At 35.1% G+C, this 25,082-nt stretch overlaps 3 protein-coding genes and 1 long non-coding RNA gene across 4 annotated transcripts in view; all 4 read right to left on the bottom strand.

Annotated features, from left to right (window-relative positions):
• Positions 1 to 13,211, bottom strand: part of LOC117344002 — a 32,531-nt gene extending 19,320 nt beyond the window's left edge. The window contains exons 1-4 of the mRNA XM_033906597.1: positions 13,145 to 13,211; positions 12,343 to 12,495; positions 8,538 to 8,622; positions 6,244 to 6,456 (exon numbers count right to left, since the gene is read on the bottom strand). Coding sequence (XP_033762488.1) covers positions 6,244 to 6,456; positions 8,538 to 8,622; positions 12,343 to 12,474 — 430 coding nt within the window. The 5' untranslated portion in view covers positions 12,475 to 12,495; positions 13,145 to 13,211. The remainder of the gene's footprint in view (positions 1 to 6,243; positions 6,457 to 8,537; positions 8,623 to 12,342; positions 12,496 to 13,144) is intronic.
• Positions 1 to 25,082, bottom strand: part of LOC117343315 (von Willebrand factor D and EGF domain-containing protein-like) — an 85,213-nt gene that overhangs the window by 34,169 nt on the left and 25,962 nt on the right. The gene's annotated exons all lie outside the window — the stretch shown is intronic.
• On the bottom strand, positions 540 to 2,937 carry LOC117344003 (P2X purinoceptor 7-like). The gene is made up of 3 exons (XM_033906598.1): positions 2,590 to 2,937; positions 1,243 to 1,455; positions 540 to 1,041 (listed from the first exon to the last, which is right to left on the bottom strand). Exons 1-3 carry the CDS (start codon positions 2,799 to 2,801, stop codon positions 885 to 887), a joined length of 582 nt encoding a protein of 193 aa, XP_033762489.1. The 5' UTR covers positions 2,802 to 2,937; the 3' UTR covers positions 540 to 884.
• LOC117344004 lies at positions 21,277 to 24,697 on the bottom strand. Its single transcript, XR_004536108.1, has 2 exons — positions 23,994 to 24,697; positions 21,277 to 22,911 (listed from the first exon to the last, which is right to left on the bottom strand). It is a non-coding gene; the product is annotated as an uncharacterized LOC117344004 (long non-coding RNA).

Below are 25,082 nucleotides of genomic sequence, written 5' to 3'. Positions count from 1 at the left end.
AATCTTTGCTAGGTTTGATTCACCTGCAATGCAATGCGAAACATTTTTGTGACGCTGACGGACGTGAGTCATGTAATCTGGGCTGCATTTATACAGTGATCAATACCATCTGGTTTAACACAGGAGTAATGGGAGACTGTCTCACAGAATGTAAATATATAGTAATAAATAAATATAATAAAATGCCCTTAATAGAAAATTACTTTTTAAGGTACTTTATTTTTAGAGATACATATTGTTTTAATTATATCGACTGTTAACTATAATATTTTTCAGACTCTGTCTGGCAGCCCTGCATTTCAATGCAAATACCTCAAAGCCACAGGCAACTCTGGAAGATGGGACAGCCAGGTACAGAATAGCTTTTCCAAAAGGTAGAAAAGGGGATGCTGTTCCAAAAGAGATCAAAGTTAAACAGAACTTTGGTATGTAAAAAATGAAAGCAATGTGTGAATTAATGTAGAATCTGCCTGAAAAAAAGACTGAACACTGCTATTGATATAGAAAAAATACTTTTATTTGATATGTTCTTGGGCATGGTCATACTAATCTACATATTTGGTAGCAACAACTAAAAAAGATAGTTATGATGAAACAGCACATTCAGTCTCTATGCTATTGAATTAATACAATATTTTGTTTTTATTTATAGATGACATCACAGTGTTTGTTGAATTGTATATTTACAGATTACATCACAGAGTTGATGGAGGAAGTCATAATCAGAAGACTCCAGTTCACAACCATCCAACAGGCTGAAGCAGCTCTTTGTCAGGAAATGGACGCACCCCCTCCCTCTATTGCCAGTCAACTCCGTAGTGCAATGGGAAATTTTGACAGGGACTTGATCATCCACAACCATAGTCGCAGGTTTACAAGTTACATCAGAAACGTGGATACTTGAATCCAGTATACTGCTCAGATGGAAACTGTTTCCGTATGGCAGTCACTGCACATGCTGGTATAACCCGTCTGTTTTTCTTTCCAAGGACCTTCCATGTCCACCTGATAAAGCGGCGGTATGCTATCAGACGATACATCCTGAAATTAAAAGACTTTGATAATAAAATATCTTTAATGTCAACTTGTCAAGATACTTCTTCACATACTTGTATGTATTTTTACTGTTGCAATCGACAAAGGTCCAAATTAATTAAATTTGTAATCGCACTACTCATTTGCATACTACATTATTTAACGATGTGGTGTAAAAAGAATGTACTGCATTGCCTGCTGTATTACCTGTGAATGTCTTCTTGTGCCCCTGGGCCATATGTATCAGCATATTCGTAATATGATGTTTCCAGTACATGCAAGTTAAGATAGTTTGCTATAAATCCTTCATGATGGGTGATACAGTTTATATTGGTCATTTTTTCCTCTAAAATACTCATATCATGACAGCATTTCCTTTCCTCTTCAGTAGGCATATGCGTACACATACCACAAGAACACCTGGAAATACAGAAAAGTTCTTGCAAATGTTATCAAATGATTCAGTAGTATGTAACAACATGTAAACATCTATGCGGATGAGTGACTAGTACATCCATGTATGTTGCACATCAACTAATCGATTGTTTGTTTATGTGAATTATGAAAATGTGTAAACGTTCAAGGAGTAGTAGTGTGCAGCCAGCCGGGATCAAACCCATGCCATGACCCTCTGCTTTATTTTTGTATCTTTTATATATGCCGAACAACTACATGCAACATCTTTTCTTTTTTTAGAACTTCTACACTTCATTGTCAAAGTTGCAATAACAAGATACTCTGTGAGTAAGTACTATTCAGGTTGTCACTTTATGTTACATTCTACATTGAATTTTCTAAGTTCCTTTCTATTTTCTTTGGCATTATGAATCCATAGTTTAAGTAAATACAATTTCAAAAAGAATTCAGATTTACCGTACGCTTAAGCTATGACTCTTTTACACTGAAATGAATTGTCTGCATATTAATAAAGAAATATACATAATGACAAGTGATTTTTTTTATGTATACTAGACTAATGCTAATATATTTGTTTACTGTTTTGTTGTTTTTGTGTTTTTCATTTTAGGATACCTGTGGTCAAATTCATTGTTGTCTAGGAATAAACGTTCTCGTAATGAAATGAACTTGTTCCATGTTATTTCTGTTCGAGAATACATTTTATGAAATCGAATGCAGACATCTGTACTGTATGGTCTAGTACACATGTAAACTTTAGTTTCCTGCTTTTCAAACTGCATGACAGCATCATACGGGGTAAAGACAATCTTGCGGTTGGTAACTTTTCGCTAATCGCCAGAAATTGGTATAATTTTGGTATTTGATTAGCTCTTGAAAAAAAAGTAATAGGTATTTCTTAAAAGAAGTTGTGAAATAATTCTCAAGCCCAAGCAGACTTACGTGTCCGATACCGGAAGTACAGTTATGTCCCTGTAGGCACTAAACGATGCATATATTTCTTTAATTTTGCTGTTACGTTGGCTATTGTATGATGTGATAATATAAGTGGCGTTAAGAAATAACGACACAAGAGTGAGATGATCGAGTGAACAGTCTGACATACAAATATAAGCAAACAAATCAAAGAAAACTAACCATTCTCCGACAGGTTGATTGGAAGCTGCGCTGTCCGTATCACTTACGTCACATAGATGCAGTTCTGCTGGACAATCTGACGAATCTGAGTCGATGTGGTGGTCACCATTAGATGCCTCAGGCTCATACATATATGGGTGGATATTTAATGTGAAAGAGACCTCGGGTATCTCGTCATTGTCGCTACAATCGGAGTTGTATACGTGCGCCATTGTGAAGTTTCCTATGCTCGGCGATTGTCATGTATGACGTCACAACACTTTCGAATTCAAGAGCGATAACTCATGCTAGGTTTAACATGCGATTTCGAGAGGTCCTTTATTATTTACCATTTTAAAAATATAACGCACACATGAGACGATTTAAATTAATAAAATAATAAAATTGAATGATGAGTGAATGTTTTAATTGTGGAAACAATAAAAAACAAATCAGCATTTCGTTTACCTTTAAGATCGTTAGAATTATAGAGAGTGGTGTGAAAAAACTACTACGAATATTTATTAAGACTGGTATCTATTAATTGTTGCTCTTTGAGACTCACATTTAGTCGCCTCCCGCCATCATGTAACAGCATCTTGGTCCGATTTGGCCCGAATCGTTTGTTTCCCGTAGGGACACTTCGACATTCGTATTTCTTATATTCTCAGTCTTGATAAATATTCGTAGTAGTTTTTTCACCGATATCTTATATTCATTGGGAACAGACCAATTATCTCCAACTATGTCATCTACATGCATAAAACTTAAATTTTATCAGATACACCAAGATGATGAAATATGGCATAACCAAAAGAATATACGGTTAAGTCTATATATAACGAGCTTTACACGCAAGTGGAAACTTCTTGTACCATAAATTGGGCTAAACGGACGAAGAACATATTATGTGCTCATGGTTTTGGTTATGTTTGGCTAAACAAGGAGATATTGATGTATTTTACATCATTATTCCAACCAAGGGTACGGGACATAGTATTCATACAATACTCATAGAGAGCTTATAGACTCACCACGAGCCAGATGTTATAGACTTTTCTTAAAGTGCCCTGCAGCTAGGGCGTAAGAATTGTACCTGCTGGCCCCATTGCATGATCGTAAGAGGCGACTAAACTTGGGATCCTATCTTTTCTCTTCTTTCTGAACAACTTTCTTCTTCCTAATGTCTCCCTTGACAATGCCTCACTTTTGGCCTTTAGTTGAGCGTTCGCCGCTGTGAGGAAGGTTTTGGGTCTGTCCCCTAGCCGAGAAATACCAGAGTCTTTAAAAATGGTAGTTGCTACTCCTGCTTAGCGCTCAGCATATTTGGAGTGGGACGACTGGTTGGCCCGTTGTCAGTATAATGTGACCGGGTGGGGTGTGCTGCTGGGTGTCTTCGGCAGTATGCTCCAGTGAGATAGCACTTTAAATCGGCAAAAGTTCCGGCCTATCACAAGGAGACTTAACACGAACATACCACAGCCTCCCATGACACACATACGCACTCGCCACACGCATACATACCCACGCACGGGAGGCCGTCCTTAAATGACCTTAGATGTAAATAGGACGTTAAACAAAATAAACCAAACTTTTCTTAAATGAATTTGGTTACAAGAGATATCTTGATAATGTAAATATATATATATATATAGAATAAAACTTGTAGATACTTTGTATATCGATTAAATAGTTTAAAAATATTAATTCAACACAACTGTTGTGTTTCGCTAACGACGTTAATAAATGAATCGCCTGAACATGGCCGTTAGGCCTGAAAACGTTAGCGAAACACAACAGTTGTCGTGTTGAATTGATATTTTTAAACTATATATGTATATAGAATAAAACTTGTAGATACTTTGTGTATCGATTAAATAGTTTAAAAATATAAATTCAACACAACTGTTGTGTTTCGATAACGACGTTAATAAATGAATCGCCTGAAGATTGCCGTTAGGCCTGAAAACTTTAGCGAAACAACAGTTGTCGTGTTGAATTTATATTTTAAAACTATATATATATATATAAACAAGGTTTCGGGTATCTTCTCATAGATTGAATATTGAAGCGGAAGATGGCATCGCCCGATTCCAATGTCTCCGGATATGCGTTATTGCAATTTTTGTACTGAAAACGAATATCATTTTATTATGGAATGTCCCTTAATCACCGTGGAGAAGGTTTACGGACTTGGAGGGCGCAGGACTTGTGTCCCCTTGCATTAGGGGGCCCGGCGACGCACTCAGAGGCTTATACTCTGAAATGAGGTCATTTTTTTGTATAGGAAATATTCTGTTAGACCTAATATGTTTAGATTTATATACATTTTGTACATGTATGTTATGACATCAGAGAAATGTACCATCATTCAAAACGGCTGTGTATATTTACAAAGCAAATGCATTAGGAAATGAAATACTGTTTAACAAAGAGACATATGAAATTACGTGTACCGGTTTATTATCATTCGCTTACTTTATGGTAATACTGTCTTTCATGCTTTAATATTCTGTCGTGAATACTGTGATTCATTAGCAGCAGGTCATATGATAGTACTTTTTTACGACCTGCTGGGATGGGGAACCCATGTCTGTTTCCGAGGCTAAAGTTATCTCTTATCAAACTAATTGATTAATAGCTTGTTATTCAATTAATTTGCAACAGTTATGTTTGTAGACTTTAAGTAATATTTTTATTGTATCCGCACATACAATATTGTGTAATAATTGGGCTACTGTAAATATGTATAGCTATTCATCAACCGAAAATCAAGGTATTGTAGTTGGTGTTTGCATGACATTCTTACAGTTTTCACAGGGCTTTGGATCCAGCATCCGTTCTCTTTGATATTTTGCAAATAAAAAAAAAAGATTTACAAACTCAGGCTAATACCTTGTCGAATAAGTATTTTACAACGCTGCAACTTGCAAGTAATTACATTGTTGTACTAGTCTATTATCTTATCATTTGTTAGAATCACGTCACTTGATCAATATTTTTTTGTGTGATAATGAATAAACTTGTATATTTAAATAAAATTAGCCCATTATTGTTCAACTAATAATTTTTTTTATAAATAAATGTTTTTTTTGCAGGCAATATTTAGTCCAGATTAGTCTACTATCATGCGAACCACAACGACCAAATAAAATATGTTAGATTCAACTATCCCCCCCCCCCCCCCCCCCCCCCCCCCCACCCCCCCAAAAAAAAAGAATAATAAAGATAAAAGAATGCCATCAGACCATTGCCTGATCAAAGACTCAGCTGGTGGGCTGGTGGGGATCAAAACGATTTCATGTTTTATAAAAAGGTTTTAAGGATAGCGTTCTAGTGTTGAACATGATACAGTCACGCTAGTATCCGCCTTCGGCCCACGTTTGCCGAAGGGTTCATTGTGGTTTCTCCAGTTACTAAAACATTATTCTTATTGTATTTCCAATACTTCTTATATATAATATGTGATTGTATTTGTATTTTTTGTGTTTTGATAATGGGGCGGATTGTCTCGAAAATTTAACAAGCCTCATTGTTCACACTGTTTGAATTACTTCTTTGCCCCATATATATTATGGATTTCATTGAGGACCAGAGGGTACGCGTTTTCTGTTTCATCGACAAAACCTGCCAAAGGATTAAGGCACACATTTTGAGTCCATGGATCGACATTACCTTGCATATATATGGGAAAAGTTGTCCCACACATTTCCAAACCCGCGGTCGATATACTGGTAAGCATCTGCTGTCCTTCAACTCTGTACCAACTTCCGCCATCAGGAATGTTGTAATGGTCGTCAATTGGACGGCTCCCGGGTGGTGGATGATCACTAAGTCCTCGTTTATCCATGTTCGGTAACACATTCGCAGTATTACACGGATCGGTTGCTGGGGAGTAAACAAATGTAAACAATATGATGAATATTATACTAATAACATTGTAAAGGAGAATAAATAAACGAATAAAAATGTCGATGGTAAGTATACGAATGTCCTTGACTGTGTCTTCATGTTGCTTACCGTCCTATCAACGGCTGTGGTCATTTAAAGACAATGTACCTTAATGTACGAACAATATACATAAGGAGAAGCTGTGATATATTTGTGCTTGTCTCTGTGTGAACTAATACCGATTATTTAATGCTACCTCACTGACTCGTACTGCGGACGACTATAATAAGAAAATCACATTCAGTTTCTATATAATTTCAACCAGACCCTCGCTCCCACACAGGACAGAATTTAAAGCCTTCCTCACAGTAGTGAAAAGTCAACGAAAGGCTGTATCTGGAGAAACACATGGAAGTTTAACAGAAAGGAGAGAACAGATAAGATCCAAAATTACGTGGTCTCATATTAATCCTGCAATGAGGGAGTAGATACAATTTGTACATCCTAAGCCAACGATAAATACATTGTATAGCAATATATACAATATTAATATACCAATTTTAAAAAGATTCAATGATATTACTACGACTGTATTTTATGTTTACCCTAGACAATATGCATTTAATGAGCATGTCTATACCAACGGATCAGATATAGATCAGGGGTCATTATGGGATAAGGTATGACAATTAGCAACGTAATGATATCTCGATCATAGTTAAAGTGATTTTCTTACAAGAGGAAAATATGTTGTAAATATAATATATCTGACAAATACTAGCTTTACGGATATCAATATCAATACCGATGGAAACCAATTTGTCTCTTGACAGCAATAAATCAACCAATACAAGACCACAGCATAAACTATTACGTTTTGTGTAGGACATATATTTAAGCCCATTGCAATGATGGTTGGAATCTGATTGACGTGTCGAGGGTATATATTTACATGTACAGTCGAACCCACTTAATTTGAAATCGGATATATTGAAATATCGTTTAATTTGAAGTGAAATAAAATCCCCGTCCAAATGCCTTCTTTGTCTTTGTATTGTTTCATCGGTTATTTTGAAATCGGTTTATTTGAAATATCGCTTTATTTGAAAGGAAATTATTGCCCCCGGCACTGCAAAATCATTGTTGATGTATCGCTTAAATTGAAAGTCGCCACGACTGGCTTAGATTATATAACTACCAGCCGTTACGGTACGTGCGTCCGATCAATAGATAGGTAAAATATGAAATTCTGATTTACACAATACAAATAAATTGTGACTTTTAATCATTAAATGCGTTCGTTATGAGCATGAATCTGTATTTGTTGACGAATAAACCTTGAGGGACGCAGCTTATTTTGGCTTCTGCTACATATATACATCGAAATTTACTCTGATTTAACTACACGCGAGACAATTACAAATGACGAGGCCATAACCAGAACAGTGATATTGACAACGACCCTCAAGCAATTCGTGAAAATCATCTATCATCGACGCACATGTCCGATTTCAGACAATTGTTTCTTGAAAAGTAGCCCGGATGTACCGGAAACTGTTCTCACGTGTGTCCGCGAACTCAACATCAACAAAAACAAGCAACAGTCGAAGACCTCTCCCGTCGAACTTAACGTTGTTTTAAACGAACTGTGAAACTATTATCATTTTCGAACCGATTGTAAATACTGACTAAGTAAAACTATATTGAACAATGGTGTGTTGTTTGACGCAGCGCGGTACTGAAATATGTCGGCAAAAGGCTGGATCCCGGTTATTTTGAAAATCGGTTAATCTGAAGTATTTTTCCATTCCCCGAGCATTTCAAAATAACCGGGTTCGACTGCATATATATATAATCATGCTATTCGAGTCCGTGTTTTTGTTGTTGTAACGCGGAATACATTAGAAATCCTATATTTAAGGGTGAGATTAACGGATTCCACGATTTGCTCAGATATACATATATTTGGTTATAGTTTCAGAAAAAGGAACATTTGGACTTATTTTGTGTGAGGTAAACTATGTATACATTGTGTGTTTTAAAAATACGTTCCTGATATTCCAGATAAGTATACCTACCTACTGAAGAGCAAATCGCGGTAATTACCCATAGCAACACCACTGTCCTCTTCCCTAGATTCATCATGTGTCTCTGTAGGTCTCTCTACAAATGGACATTTGAGAAGGTAAATGCATTCCAGTATATGAATTGACACATGCTATGATAAGTAAACATTAGATATATGTTGCCGATGAAAACGGCTATTTCAGTTGATAACTAATGTGACTGAACACATGTAAGTGAAGATATGATCTCAACATGATCACATGCAACTTTGATGTATAAAAACAATTCAATATGTGGCGGATGCTCTATTTAAATGATAAAATATAGCTTAAATATTACGACATAAGGTTATGATTAATAAGTGCTAGGTTAATCCAGTTAAAATTAAGAGTTTAGTATCAGTATGATATCTTAATATATCATGATGGTGTTATTAAGTTTTACAAATTTCATATTGAATTTAAACCAATTTGCAAAAACAAGCGAAACCATTTATTTCTTTTTCAATAACAAAATCAATCAAGTGAAGTCATCATGACGTCATAATTCTATGACGTTTCATATGTGTTAGTGTCAAGTTTAACTCCACACCAACAAAACGATATATTCCGGGTTTACAGACAGACAGAAGAAATGAAGACATACTATCCACAGTTTCGCCGCTAAGTGACTGGTTCATGTCAGAGTTAACGTAATAATAAAAAAATCATATTATTTATGTTAAATTCAAGAAAGATTACAGTGGAATAGATCATCCATTTGCGACATTTTGTCTGTAAATTGAAATGCAAGTCATGACGGCTACAATGCCATTCAATAATTGTAAGCTAATATCCTTATTAGCTCTCTGGACGGAGTCCAGGAGAGCTTACGCAGTCATTCTCATGTTTTTGCCGGAAGTAGAATTATTAAAATTTTGTGGACAGATGATATCAGAAACAGTGGGACTGTCAGAATGGATTTCAAGACACATGATTGGGGTCGACACGAACTAGATTTGACAAGAAATTTGAGTTGTTAAATGTTTTCATTTTCGAGTAATCGTCAATTTACGGTGTCATTTTGGACATACTCGGTGTCACAGGGACATGCCGAACGTTATTCTGAGGAGTTATGAGGCAAAGTTCCTATATCAACCCACTGTAATGTGTATATAGTAATGTGCTGCAACACACGTATCCCTGTGCCGCTGCAAAAAAAATGCTGCTATGCGTGTTACTTTATACACATTATGTCGTCTGCAACAGTGTACTACGATGGCCGACAAGAGCCTGGCAAAATGAAATGAAAAAACTGTAACACTTTTTTCAATGGTACAGTTTTTTCATATCTTTTTGTACCATAGAAAAGTGTACCATGGTACAAAAAGATGTGAAAATTCAAATCATTTTGTACTATATGTGTTACAGAAAGATTATAAACCACTTAGGAAAAATCACAGCTTACATTCACATGTTTATGTACCAAAAGCCGGTATCAGCCGGCAAAATGATGTGAAAGGTTTTGTACCGCGTTACACTTTTTTCATATCTTTTTGTACCATTTTTGGTACAAAAAGATATGAAAAAAGTGTACCAAGAAAAAAACGTTACAGTTTTTTCATATCTTTTTGTACCATCCGTGGTACAAAAAGATGTGAAAAAACTGTACCAGCAGAACATCGGAATGTCGTTATCTAACACCATGACCAGGGCTGACCCCGAATAGCAAAGGTTTGATAACACCGTCACAACAAGCCGCAAAGTTTATTAATCACTTCTGAGGACACACAAATCGAGTCGAAACTTTAGTGTAAGTATTAGGGTGTACCTTAGGGGCTAAAAATTATTAAATTAAACTGTATAATGTCGTCATTTCTATTTTAGAGATAAACAATTGAACGATTGAAAAAACATTACAGCATTTCTCTAATAGTCTTACAAAATATATATATTCCTCGATGTCTTCAGTAAAACCAACTATATTTTACGAGTGGGGCTAATATTTCGATATTTGCGCATTCGTGAAAAATATCAAAATATTTGTCACACGAGTGAAACACATTTGGTATTATTGAAGATGCTGTTAGATATGCTGTTTATTACATTTTCATAGCAAAATATACCGGATCATCTTTTAACTTTTTCCATTGTCGTTTGTATGCAGGGTTTTGATTAAATATCACTTTTATAGAATGATTACTTTTCGATGTTTCACTGCTAAAAGCGTAATAACGAAACCCATCGGTGTCTTTTACTCGAGAAGTTTTTATTACGTAATAAAATTGATGGTCCCATTTCCCCAAAACGGACCCCATTGGTGTCTTCAGTTTCTTTTACTCGAGAAGTTGAGGCAGATTGGATACATTGACAATGTAAGTACAAATAATTCGTCACTGGAAAAATTATTAAAGACGTTTTTAAAATGAAAAGTAATTTAAAAGTTAAAATAGACAACTGATCATTTTGCAAGCCCAACATCAATATACATGACGATTGGATCATCCAGTAGCCAGACATTCCATATACTAATTGGCAGGCTATGTGATGACAGCTTTATCTGGGAGCCATTTGTCAAACTCAGTTACCCTTATGTCTGGCCGTTTCATATGTTTCTGTACCATGGCTGTTTTCGGCCGCTTTTTGGTACAAAAAGATACAAAAGTGACTGACTCATTTCAACTCCGCTTTCACATCTTTCTGTACCATACAATGGTACAAAAAGATGTGAAAAGATGTACCATGAAAAAAAGTGTTACAGTTTTTTCATTTCATTTTGCCAGGCTCTTGTCGGCCATCGTAGTGTACAAAGTGTCTCGCGAGGTATACGTATACGTCCCTGGCAAACACTGATATGAAACATTACTATGTGAACGGATTTTGACAATATTTCGTCATGTTATGAAGAAATGTCCATAGTTTCTTCCTATAATATTTATTTATTTTTCCGTTGAGAATTCAGAATTGTCTACACTGATAATTTCCGTGTGACGCCATTTCTCTATATGACGTTACTAAAATAAAGTCAAAATGGCGTTCAAAAAATTACGTATTGTAAAAAAAATATTATTTCTCTAGTCATATACAGCGGAAAACAGTGAAAATATTATGAGATGAAACAGGAAACAATTCTCTATAAGAGTACAAAATTTCATTTAAAACGATCAATACACAAAGTCAGGAAAATTCATTGAAAAAGTTGAAAATACAAAGAATATATAGCAAATTTTAAAAAATTGAAAGTACAAATAAGCTGGATTTCAAATCAACGTCCAGAGAGCTACGAGGCCCTTGGCCTCTTGTTTATAATATAGTTAATAGCAAATAGTTCGGGAAAGTTATGAGAAATGTATTCACTATATAGTTGCCTCTTCACAAAAAATGTACCACTACTAGAATTTGACCATAACGTACAAACCAAACAATCTACAAACACCTTGTCAACTGAAGGTAAAAAAATCCTATAGGTAACATATACTGGGTAAAAAAGCTGAGTTTGGATGATATAAATATTAAGGTAAAATTCTCAAATGAATTCATCATTAAACAATTACAAAATAATAGATTGAAAAAATTGAAATGGCAATTATTGAATAAAATCCTAGCATCAAAAGAGGCATTACATAAGTTGAAAATCAGCAAAACACCGAACTGTAACTACTGTAACATAAAAGTAGTCTATGAGCATTATTTAATAAAATGTGAATATCTACAACCATTCCTTAATAAATTAAAACAAACATTTGAGGCTCTTGGTTACAAAAAAGACATGCTAACCCTAAAAAATCTGGTAATTTGATATAAAATAGAAAATACGAGATATAATGAAATAAATCACCTGGCAATAGATGAGAACAAATACAGAAAAATCTGTTGCAAAATCTTCTAAGATGTTCTTCCTCTTCTTTAACAGTTCAATACATGCAGAACATATGTGTAAACGTACACAACATAGGCATTTTCTCTTCATAAATCACCCAAATCACGGAATCTGCAAATAAAAAAAAACAAACTTTTATAGTGTAGCAAATGTCATTAAAATATATAAACCGTAAAAACTCTTATTCGAATATTTCAACAGAGACACAATCCAGGAGTAAATTTAAATACACGTGCACTTGTAAACAGAAACACAGAAACCGATACGTGACCTTGACCCATACTTAAGAGGCCAGCAAGGGGAATAAGGTCAAACTACAGAAAGTTCCGGCCTATCACAAGGAGACTTCACACGAACATACCGCAGCCTCCCAAAACAACATACGCACTCACCACACTCATACATGTCGTACGCACGGGAGGCCGTCCTTAAATGACCTTAGATGTTAATAGGACGTTAAACAAAATAAACAAAACCAAACCAAAAAACAACGTTCCAAGAAGATAGTACAATGTTAATAAATAAATGAATTACTTAACGAATCGATGAAAACACATTCAAATTATTACAAATGAAACAAATGCATATACAGATACATATCACCGAACACGGAAGACGTGTCTAGGAGCGTGTTGATGTTGAACACATCTAGCCTAGAAAATACCTAACTCACATACAATTCTAAAAACATATACACAAATTATCTTACTGCAAATAGCTATACACACGCATATATATATAAAGAAATAGCAATACTTACATCAACCACATTAGGTTCACAGAATTCCGAGACACACTTGTACAGGCAGATTGACGCAGACACACGCAGGTTAAAACTAATTCAGACCAAAACACATGTTCAGATTTCGGATTCCGGATTAATGTTAATATTCCACCAACATATTTACGCATTTAAATTTCTCCACTTGCTTATTATTATTATTTTTTTAAGTACTATTTTATTAAAAGAGCTGTGTTGTTGATTAATTAATTTATTTTTTACTTTATTTGTATATTTACTGGTCCAAACAATTATGTAGAGAGAGAGAGAGAGAGAGAGAGAGAGAGAAGGGCTACCAAGTTTGTTCAAATAACCAAGAGTCCCAGGGAGGTGATACACGGTCTGTAGCATGCTGGGGGGTGAAGGGCTACCGAATGAATGACCATGACTTTCATTCAAGGTCACAGGGGTCAAATATGCTAAAAAAATTAAACAACTTCTCAATAACTAAGTGTCCCAGAGAGGTGATATTAGGTCTGTAGCATGCTGGGGGTGAAGGGCTACCGAGTTTTTTTTTAAATGAATGACCTTGACCTTCATTCAAGGTCACAGCAGTCAAAAAGGCTAAAATCTGTAAACGACTTCTTCTTCATAACCAAGAGTTCCAGGGAGTTGATATACGGGCTGTTCCATGCTTGGGTGAAGGGCTACCAAGTTTGTTCAAATGAATGACCTTGACTTTGATTCGAGGTCACAGGGGTCAAATATGCTAAACAAATTAAACGACTTCTCAAAAACCAAGAGTTACAGGGAGTTGATATTTGGTCTGTAGCATGCTGACGTTAAGCGCTACCAAGTTTGTTCAAATGAATGACCTTGACCTTCATTCAAGGTCACAGCAGTCAAAAAGGCAAAATCTGAAAACGACTTCTTCTCAATAGCCAAGAGTTCCAGGGAGGTGATATTAGGTCTGTACCATGCTGGGGTCAAGGGCTACCAAGTTTGTTCAAATGAATGACCTTGCCTTTAATTCGAGGTCACAGGGGTCAAATATGGTAAAAAAATTAAACGTCTTCAAAATAACCAAAAGACCCAGGGACTTGAACTTGGGTATGTAGCATGCATGGGTAAGGGATACCAAGTTTGTTCAAATGAATGACCTTGACCCTCATTCAAGGTCACAGGAGTCAAAAAGGCTAAAATTTGTAAACGACTCCTTCTCCATAATCAAGAGTTCTAGAGACCTAATATTTGGCCTGTAGCATGCAGAGGTGAAGGGCTCCCACGTTTTTTTAAATGAATGACCTTGACCTTCATTCAAGGTCACAGCAGTCAAAAAGGCAAAAATCTGAAAACGACTTCTTCTCAATAGCCAAGAGTTCCAGGGAGGTGATATTAGGTCTGTATCATGCTGGGGTCAAGGGCTACCAAGTTTGTTCAAATGAATGACTTTGACTTTAATTCGAGGTCACAGGGGTCAAATATGGTAAAAAAATTAAACGTCTTCAAAATAACCAAAATACCCAGGGACTTGAAATTGGGTATGTAGCATGCATGGGTAAAGGGATACCAAGTTTGTTCAAATGAATGACCTTGACCCTCATTCAAAGTCACAGGAGTCAAAAAGGCTTAAATCTTAAAACGACTTCTTTTCAATAACCAAGAGTCCCAGAGACCTAATATTTGGCCTGTAGCATGCAGAGGTGAAGGGCTCCAACGTTTTTGTTCAAATGAATGACATTGACCTTCATTCAAGGTCACAGGAGTCAAAAAGGCTAAAATTTGTAAACGACTCCTTCTCCATAATCAAGAGTTCCAGAGACCTAATATTTGGCCTGTAGCATGCAGAGGTGAAGGGCTCCGAATTTTTTTTTAAAGGAATGACCTTGACCTTCATTCAAGGTCACAGCTGTCAAAAAGGCTGAAATCTGTAAACGACTTCTCCATAACCAAGAGTTCCAGGGAGTTGATATACGGGCTGTTCCATGCTGGGGTGAAGGGCTACCAAGTTTGTTCAAATGAATGACCTTGACCTTAATTCGAGGTCACAGGGGTGAAATATGCTAAAAAAAATTAAACGTCTTCAAAATAACCAAAAGACCCAGGGACATGATATTGGGTATGTAGCATGCATGGGTAAAGGGATACCAAGTTTGTTCAAATGAATGACCTTGACCATCATTCAAGGTCACAGAAATAAAAAAGCTGAAATCTTTAAACAACTTCTCAATAACTAAGAGTCCCAGAGACCTATTATTTGGCCTGTAGTATGCTGGGGTGAAGGGCTCCCAAGGTTTTTCAAATGAATGACCTTGACCTTCATTCAATGTCACAGGAGTCAAAACGGCTTAAATCTTTAAACGACTTCTCAAAAACCAAGAGTCACAGGGAGTTGATATTTGGTCTGTAGCATGCTGACGTTAAGGGCTACCAAGTTTGTTCAAATGAATTACCTTGACCTTCAATCAAGGTCACAGAAGTCAAAAAGGCTAAAATCTTGAAATGACTTCTGAATAACCAAGAGTCCCAGATACCTAATATTTTGCCTGTAGCGTGCTAGGGCGAAGGGCTACCAAGTTTGTTCAAATGAATGACCTTGACCTTCATTTAAGGTCACAGGAGCCAAAAAGGCTAAAATCTTTAAACGACTTCTTCTCAATAACCAAGCGTCCCAGGGAGTTGATATTAGGTCTGTAGCAAGCTGGGTTGAAGTGATACCAGCTTTGTTCAAATGAATGACCTTGACCTTTGTTCAAGGTGAAAGGGGTCAAAAAGGCTGAAATATTTAAACGACTTCTCAATAACCAAGAGTCTCATGGAGTTGATATTGGGTCTTTAGTATGCTGGGGTGAAGGGCTGCCAAGTTTGTTCAAATGAATGACCCTGAATCACATTCAAGGTCACATCGATCAAGTATGCTTAAATCTTTTAATGACTTTTAGTGAATAACAAAACTGCCGAGAGACATTATATTGATCCTGTAGCATGCTTTCAAATAACTCAGGATCCACATATGAAATGATCACTGCTTTGCAGGTGAGCGACTTGTTTAAACCCTTACCCAAAGCCTACCCTAATCAAAATGTTTTAAATTTCATTTCTCGTTTCTTTTATTAACTTGAAGTTTTGAGCACACGATCGTTTAGAAGCTTAGCAGTACTTGCTCTATACAAACACACATATGTTTTGATGTGAACAAAGATGACGACTTGAAGCTGCCATGTGGTTTCGATTGGATTTAAATTGCATATATTTTGGCAAGGAAGCATCGTACAATGACTCCTCGTTATCATCTAATTTTGTCAATATGTATTCAGAACAGTTGTTGTTTAGTCGCTACGGCCATTAACATAAAACCTCAGATTATTATGTGTTCATGATAAACAGAAATATTTAAGTTTCCATTTGTTTTCATTCCAGCAACAAATCACAAATCGGACTTCACAATTTTGAATTCGAATTCAAAGTCGCAGGAAAGAAAATTAAACGCAAAAGACAGAAGCATGAGCTTGCATGCTTCATAGCAAAGTTTATCTGATTCACATAGTTACATAGACGATACATGTTTTTACCATATCAAGTCAGATTGTCCGTTCTATGCAGCTGGAGTGGCGGTAGGAGTAGGAATATGGAAGAAGTGGGCCAATTCCTGCAACCTGTCAATGGAACGAAAAACATTCAATTAGCACCAAAGCAATCCGCCACATTTTATCGTTATCAATTTTATTCAATCATTTGCATGCTCTATATTTATAGTCTTTACTTAATTTGGAAATTCACATCTAACTGTTTTTCCAATAGGTTCTAATGTATTTGGAAAAAGTTAGTTTTGCGAGAAGATTTCGTTTTGATTGTAATGTGTATGTTTTAAAAACATATTTCAAAACTAACTTGAAAATATGTTTATGACAAGTTGAAGCAGAGATCGAAGGGAACTTACGAATGGCAACTGCGAGGACAAACATGGTGAGAAAGGACGTTGATGGTGCCTGTAAACTGTGTGTCTACGAGGTTGTTACACTCCTTTTCACATTCTGCTTCCCTATTGTTAGACCCCAAATCGTCAACTAAATCTGTAACTAGTCTTTTTAGCTCATCTGCGTGGAATATATTCACTGAAACAGAACAAAACATATGTGATATATGTATACAGTTATATATATATTTAACACTGGCTGTTCCTTTTTCAAGGACATACCCAAACACCTAATCAATGAAATAAATCTGTCAATGGGTTCATGAGATATCATGTACTGGGCCAGCGTATCTTAACCCGATCAAGTATGGCCTTTATCCTTAAACCTTTAACCTTGATCAACTTTTTTGATGCTGTATGTATGTGTTGTAAATACGTATTAAATCAGTCTCGAGGCTAGATATATCTCTAACACAATATTTGTTGCTTCAAAAGTAGTCAATAGTGACATTTGACCTGACACTATAATCGATGACCACCATAATATAAAATGATATGTAGACGTTGATGATGTGAATATTAGCTATCTGTCCATGGTTTCATGAGATATTTTGTCACAAGCATTTCATTTTATAGTAGACGAGTGTGGCATTTGAACTTTAACCTTTAAATATAACCATCAAAATATAATCTTGTGTAGACTTTGGTTCGATGCTACCGTGTGAACATGAACTAAATGTGTCCAAGGGTTCATGATATATATCGTGTAAGCAATCTTATCACATACGCAAACACGAACGCACACACCTTGACAAACATACACAGTGACGCAGAGATTGAGTGATGACTATATCCCATTCTTATTAAAAGTCGACTTACACTTTAAATTGTTAATTCTCCCATTGTCGATGAACGGATCGAGAAACAAAGTAACGAAAAATCACAGATAAGATTTGCGTTGATTTACTTACAGAGACTGTTCACAAATGGATTGACAGCCTTTTTATGTGGTGCTGACATGACCAAGGGCAGTGCGAGAACGAGAAAAAGGGCCAACTTCATGATGAATCTTGGAGTTAACAGACTAGACAACTGCAGGGAAGAATAGATGAGCGATATTGCAATAATGACATGGTTGAAACAACAAGAGTTATACATAAAACATGTGTATACATTAATATATTTTGATCCATACAATCTGCAAAATAAGCCACAAAAATACGTAAAATGGAACTAAATAGATAACATAAAAAACGTTAAAACGTAAACAGCTTGTATGTTCACTATATGCATGTATTTGTTATGGCGTGTAAGATAAATTCAAGACTGAAAATCATTCAATCATCCTGGTTTTACAACAAATAAAGGCATAAAAATAATTTGCGGTAGAAAAGGAAGTATCATACGTTTAGATATTATGAGTCACGGCCCTTGTTCACGAAACCATTTCATACCAAAACTTCAATTTTGTACTCGATCGAATTTTTGTAAACAATAAAAAGCGATTCAAAAAACATATAAGCATCGAAAATAATATAACTCCTGAAGTCACTTTTTCAAATTAAAGATAAACTGTTATTAAATCAAACATCAGATTTATCACCAAAAGTATTTTTGTTCGAGCGCAAAATGTGTATTTGAGCGTGAATACTTTTTCTTGAATTCTGGCCAAGGTTCCAAAAACTTCACCAGGTAACTAAGACACAATATTAGTAACAAAGAAATTCCGAGCTTACCAATGGAGGTGTTTGAAAAGATATAGGTCGAATGAACACCTTTGTGGGGTTTATATAGGTTTATGCCATGCATGATAAAACACACCCACTGAAAAATGACAGCTGACAAAGACGTCAATATTTCCCTTATCATACCAAATTGTTTTTTAGACACGTTTGACCTTTCTTTGTAAAAAAGCAATCATGATTTCTTATTTGAAATATGAAATTTCTGAGTATAACAAACGGGCATCACTACGTAACATGTTCATATTTTATCCATTGAATGTTTAATTTAGTTTCTTTCTAACTGACCGAAATGAAGCTAAAACAAAAGCCAAAAGGGAAAGACAAATCGTGATTTTCGCTATAACATTTAAGAAGTATAAAATGGCTATACACTCCAACAAATGTTCCTAATGAATATCAACGCAATCTATCACACATACTTTACCAATGTTCCTTTTTTAATTTAATTACAAAATGCACTGTTAACGCAACTATCAGACTAAATTCTAATGGGAAATCGTTATGTCCAATAGGGAACATTTTTTTTCTGACAACTGAAGTGTTACCAACGAATACGCAGTCAAAACTACATTTAATGTTGAAATCTATATACCACAAATAAGTAACATACTGCACGAGGAAAATGAATTTCGACGGATGTCGCTGTTGTGATATATATGACAGTTGTGTTTGGTAGCTTAATGTCGTTAAGGATGATTAAGGAAAACAACGTAGATACTACCACTTTTCTATTCATCACTATTTTAAAATGAATTCGTCTGAGCATCTTGCTGGTTGCTGTGCGTTGCCCTATTATGAATTTCCGCTCATGCAGTATGCATATCAACTTGCTTGTTAGTATTCTTCCGTTGACTTAGACCGACTGGTTTTCTTATTTTGAGATAGTGAAAATATTTCAATAATTACAAAATACGACTTCGATGAATAAAAGACATACTCCTAGAAGTCTTGGTATTATTACATGTATTCCTATCTTTTCCCTTCTGTTTTTTCGTAATTTTCTCGTTTACTCATACTTCGTCCATGTGTACTGAGTAAATACGTTAAAATGTCACATTGTCTATTTTTGTTTTGTTGTTGCGCTCGTCGTCATTATCTGTCTACGAGTCACTATTTGTGAGAATATAAGTTTGTTTGCCTGTCTTTCCTGTACACTTTTTATTTAAACTTACGACAGTTCTTAATGATGTATGTATATTTCAAATCCATCTTTACCGAAATACAACATGTGTCATAGCTTGTTATGGATCATTCCTAAGACATGGTTTTTTAGCTCACCTGCCCGAAGGTCCGGCCATCCGGCGTCAACTTTTTCATTTAAACAACTTCTTCTGAATAACCAAGAGGCCCAGGGACTTGATATTGGACCTGTAGCATGCTGGGGTGAAGGGCTAACAAGTTTGTTACAATAAATGACCTTGACCTTCATTCAAGGTCACATGGGTCAAATAGGCTATACTCTTCAAACGACTTCTTCTCAAAAACCAAGAGGCCGAGGGACTTGATATTAGACCTGTAGCATGCTGGGGTGAAGGGCTACAAAGTTTGTTAAAATAAATGACCTTGACCTTCATTCAAGGTCACATGGGTCAAATAGGCTATAATCTTCAAACGACTTCTCAATAATCAAGAGGCCCAGGGACTTGATAATGGAGCTGCAGCATGCTGGGGTGAGTGGCTACCAAGTTTGTTCACATAAATGACCTTGACCTTCAGTCAAGGTCACAGGGGTCAAATAGGTTATAATATGTAAACAATAATTTTGCGATAGCCATAAGCCTCTGAGACCTGATAGTAGGCCAATAGAATGCTGGAATGAAGGACTAGAAAATTTATTAATATGAATAAACCTAGCTTACTATGATATTTGAATAAAGAGGTAATCAGCATAGTATCTGTAGAAATGACCTCAATCAACTTCAAAGTTGCTGTAGAGCCAGGTGAGCGATACAGGCCCATTGGGCCTCTTGTTCATTTTCCCGTTACCTTGTTACCATAGTTGCAATGACTAGATAATCAGGTGTATAGCTATGAACAGAGCATCATAATATGTTACCGTGGCTAGGCTATAATCCTTCTGTACGATATTTCCAAGCTTGGCTTTTCAAAATATATTTGTGATCAGAGAGTCATTAAACCATATACAAGTCAATTGACAAAAGCAACACTATGCTACATTTAATTTCATATGATTTTAGTCTGTTAAATATATATATATAGTAGGACGTGTTCATGCAGTCAATCTTCATGTTAACAACTTTTAGCGAGTACGATACCCTGTATTTTACAACAAATATAAAGACGATAAGTTTTACTCTGATCGGACTTTCAAATCAAGATAAGAAATATCCACGGCTGTTACCATTGGGAACAGTGGATATCCCATTAACAGTCTAATATTCTGACATGATCATAATAGAAAATCGTCTGTCAAATGATATAAACACAAGAATCATTATATTGAATCAAAAACCAAAGCGAATAGAATACACTATAACTAAAACACCACATCTTGATTCATACTGTATTTTGATATAACACTGGTAGTATTTATCATAATAGTCTATTGTTTTATTAAACCATACCAAACATACCATAAAAACTAGCATTTTAATGGCATACCAAACTGTACATACGAAATCCAGTCAAGACAAAATATTATTGTACTGATTAATTTAATTACCAGTCTGTGTAATGATACATAATGATATAACGGTTGCATTTCAAATTGTGTCAGTGCCATTCATCACAACGCTTCATAAATTGAAAAATAAATCACCGAAAATACGTACTTATGTTTAAAGTACATTTAATTCGTTAAAACATCAATATATGTTAATGTTAATAGATACATTTTATCCTAAGATGATGTATTACATATATATATTGATGAAATGAACATTTTATTGTCATGAGTACACTGTTCCATATATAATCAAGTTTTTTTATAATGCATATAATATGAATGTATAAAATATAGAGGATATACAATGAATTATCATACAGATTTTATAAACCGAGTCTTAGTGAGAAATGTTCAAACTTCGAGACAGATTTCGAGTCTCTTTCAATATCACAAAAGGAAAAGCAAAATGTATAGGTCTATCTATTCATACCTCAGAAAACTTGTTCGGTTTTAATATCAAAATGAAAAAAAAAACTAATTAAAGCAGAGATATCCAATTAATTGATATTGTTAATTCCTGGTATAATGTCATAGTAATGATATAACGCCACACTCGTCAAAGCGTGTATCAAACTAGAGCAATATACAAAAAATTACATGGCCCACTTGATAATACAACAGGCCGATTACATGATTAAAGTACATATACAAGCGTAACAAAAATGAATTTTGACTTGAGCCTGAGATGCTTTCTGAACATTTTACATGTACTATTGCGTGTAAGGGTAATATACAATATATATGTTAGTATAGGGTCAAATATATATCGCGGATGTTATTGTGATTTCCCGTATGCTATTGAACAAACTTTTCTCGATAATCGAGGTACTTTCAGTGTTTGACTTTAGTGGTGAGTAACCTCTTAAACGTTTTAAGTGGTCACTACTGACGATGCATGTTTGTTATCAAATAAAAGTCGGAGATAAACCTTGTTTGTACTAATATGCTCTATCATATGCCTTACATATTTCTATAATGTACTCAATGAAAACTTTATAACAAAATACTATTTTGTTAATTTGAAAATAGTACCAATCAGTATCATACAAAATACATTCATATCATAGTACCAGTTGTCAAATGTGATAATTGGCCTCAGGCGAAGATAAGAATCTTGGGTGGTTTATAACAAGCAAAGATCATAAATCAACACTTGATGTAGTATTATGAATATCTTTACATATTATATCAACTTTAAAACATGTTTCATATCCATATCAATTTCACATGAACCATACCAATTGTATATACAGCTTTTGAAATACTAAGTATATGACATAATTAATCAATTATAAGCAAAATAGAGTGATGAATTAGGCTGCCGTTGATCAAATGAGTATTTTGCCGATTACGTTAGAGTTGTATGACTATCAGTTGATGTCTGTTTCGAATCCGGACTGATCGTTCAAGCTATGATGCCGACGCCACGTACGTTACTTTGTAGTTTGTATCGTCATTCCTGACAACAAAACAAATACATATATATTAAGCAGTATTTCATAATATGACTGTCTATGAAATATAATTATAACAATTAAAAATAAATTCGTTGTTTAGAAACAAAACGATTGAATTACAAATGTTAATTTGTTAAATTTGTTTCACGCGAGTCCGGTGAATATGTGCGAAATCAATGAGCGGTACATGCGTAAAATATAATTCAGCTAGGTAAAATAATGATATAACAGAGAAAACATATAACATCAAACACGTGTTCAAAGAATGATTACGTTTTCCTGGAGAATATTCATATCATCACACGGAGCGGATCAACACAGACACACCCGCTCTGTTTCAACCAAGTGCATCAATGTTAGACATTCTACATGTTTGGATTACTTCCCTTAGTTTTAAATCCATAGTAAGATACCCATCACTACATCAAACTATCGCACTAGACAACAGTTAGTGAAGCCTCCGCAATGTTTGTTTATCAATGAATTCATAACTGAGGAAATGGCTGACCTTTTGTGCCCATGACTCCCTAATGACTATAAAGCATATTTAAGTATATGCTAATAACCCCGTATATATACGAGCTTTTCTAGAATACTAACCCATAAAATACAGTTCTAATTCATGTAAACTGTTTCAAATGTCACAATAAAGGTTATTTACAGTCAAATCTGAAACTGTCGTAATTTTGACGACTTGATTCGCATAGCCCTCGCTGCATGAGTGTACAGAAAAGCACGGCACACGTTTACACCTATAGCTATTTCACAGGGGTAATTGTGTTTAAAATTCATTGAAATATTTTTCAGAGTTTGTTCTATTAGACAGTATATGCACAAGGACAAGAGATATTGTTAATATTGCTAACATTTGGTAATTGGGCGGAAGCGTATATTTTGCATACATATATCAGTTTGACTTGCTTTGCTGCGTAGAATCACCGAACAGCCTGGTAGTCAATCAGATAATTCTATTCAGTTTTTAAGTCAACGGACGATTAGTGAAGCATCTACATCAAATAAATCACTACTAAGTATCAAATATAATAGGATAGTATTTCAAAAATAAAATGACAAAATGTCCCACCTATTTTTCCGTCGACGATATAAAAGTATGCCTATCACCATGACGAGTATCACTCCTCCGATCACAGGACCCGCTATCCAGGCTTTTGATGAAAGGTCAGTTCCAGCTTTCTCTTTATGCGGGTCATCATGTACATTCCTGATGTTTTGTGTAGTTCCAGATGTCCTGTTTGATGGATCGGCATTATGTGTTGTTTGTCGAATCTTACGCGAAGTGGTGGAAACGTCATCATTTATCGTGGTGGATTCGTATATGTGTTTTGTTTGAGAGGTTTCATGTACTTTTGTTGTGGTTTTTGTGGTGGAAGACGTAACGACAGTTGTTGTTTCTGCGAAAAAAATAGTCAATTGTTAACTGTTACACATATAATCAACTTAATCACCAATATGTAACAATTGAACTTTTAAAGATGCAGTAATATTTCAAAGCTGAATATTGCATTTCGTTTTTTCCATCTTGTCTATATATGTATCTTGATTGCATTCAGATGACAATACATTTATTTCTGATCACATGACGATAATGTCAAGCTGGCGCCATATTGGCCTGTGTTTTGTCGACGTGTTTTACACACTTTTACTTTTATTAAATATTAAAGTTAATTACCATACGATGAAAACATTTTCAATTTCATTTCATAGACTCCAGAATAATATTTGCATAACGATCTCTGAAATGTAATTACGGTTTTTGAACGGTCGTCAGTTTGTACTTGATGCTAATATGAATACAACCTGATATTCATTATCAGGTCTTAATGCATATCAATATATTTATCAGTAACACATATTTCATTCATATCGGCAATATTCATTATAAAGTCAATGATCAAATAAATCTGTCATATCACAGGAAATATTAAATGATTATATGTTATACTGTAGATGTGTAAAGACTAACAGAAGATATTTCACAATTAACAAACAATAAAAAGATGTCTGAATAATGTCATTGTTTAGAAAATGAAAAAAAAACCTTACCTTACAAGAACCAACAAGTATGTCCATTATCTGATTTCAGATCATACTTATTTTCAAATTAGGCATATCTCACTCTTGGAATATAAGTGATTTGTGTACATAGCGGCGG

The sequence above is a fragment of the Pecten maximus genome, chromosome 15, assembly GCF_902652985.1.
Source record: "Pecten maximus chromosome 15, xPecMax1.1, whole genome shotgun sequence".
Taxonomy (NCBI): Eukaryota; Metazoa; Mollusca; class Bivalvia; order Pectinida; family Pectinidae; genus Pecten; species Pecten maximus.
This window is presented reverse-complemented; position numbering and strand designations above follow the sequence as displayed.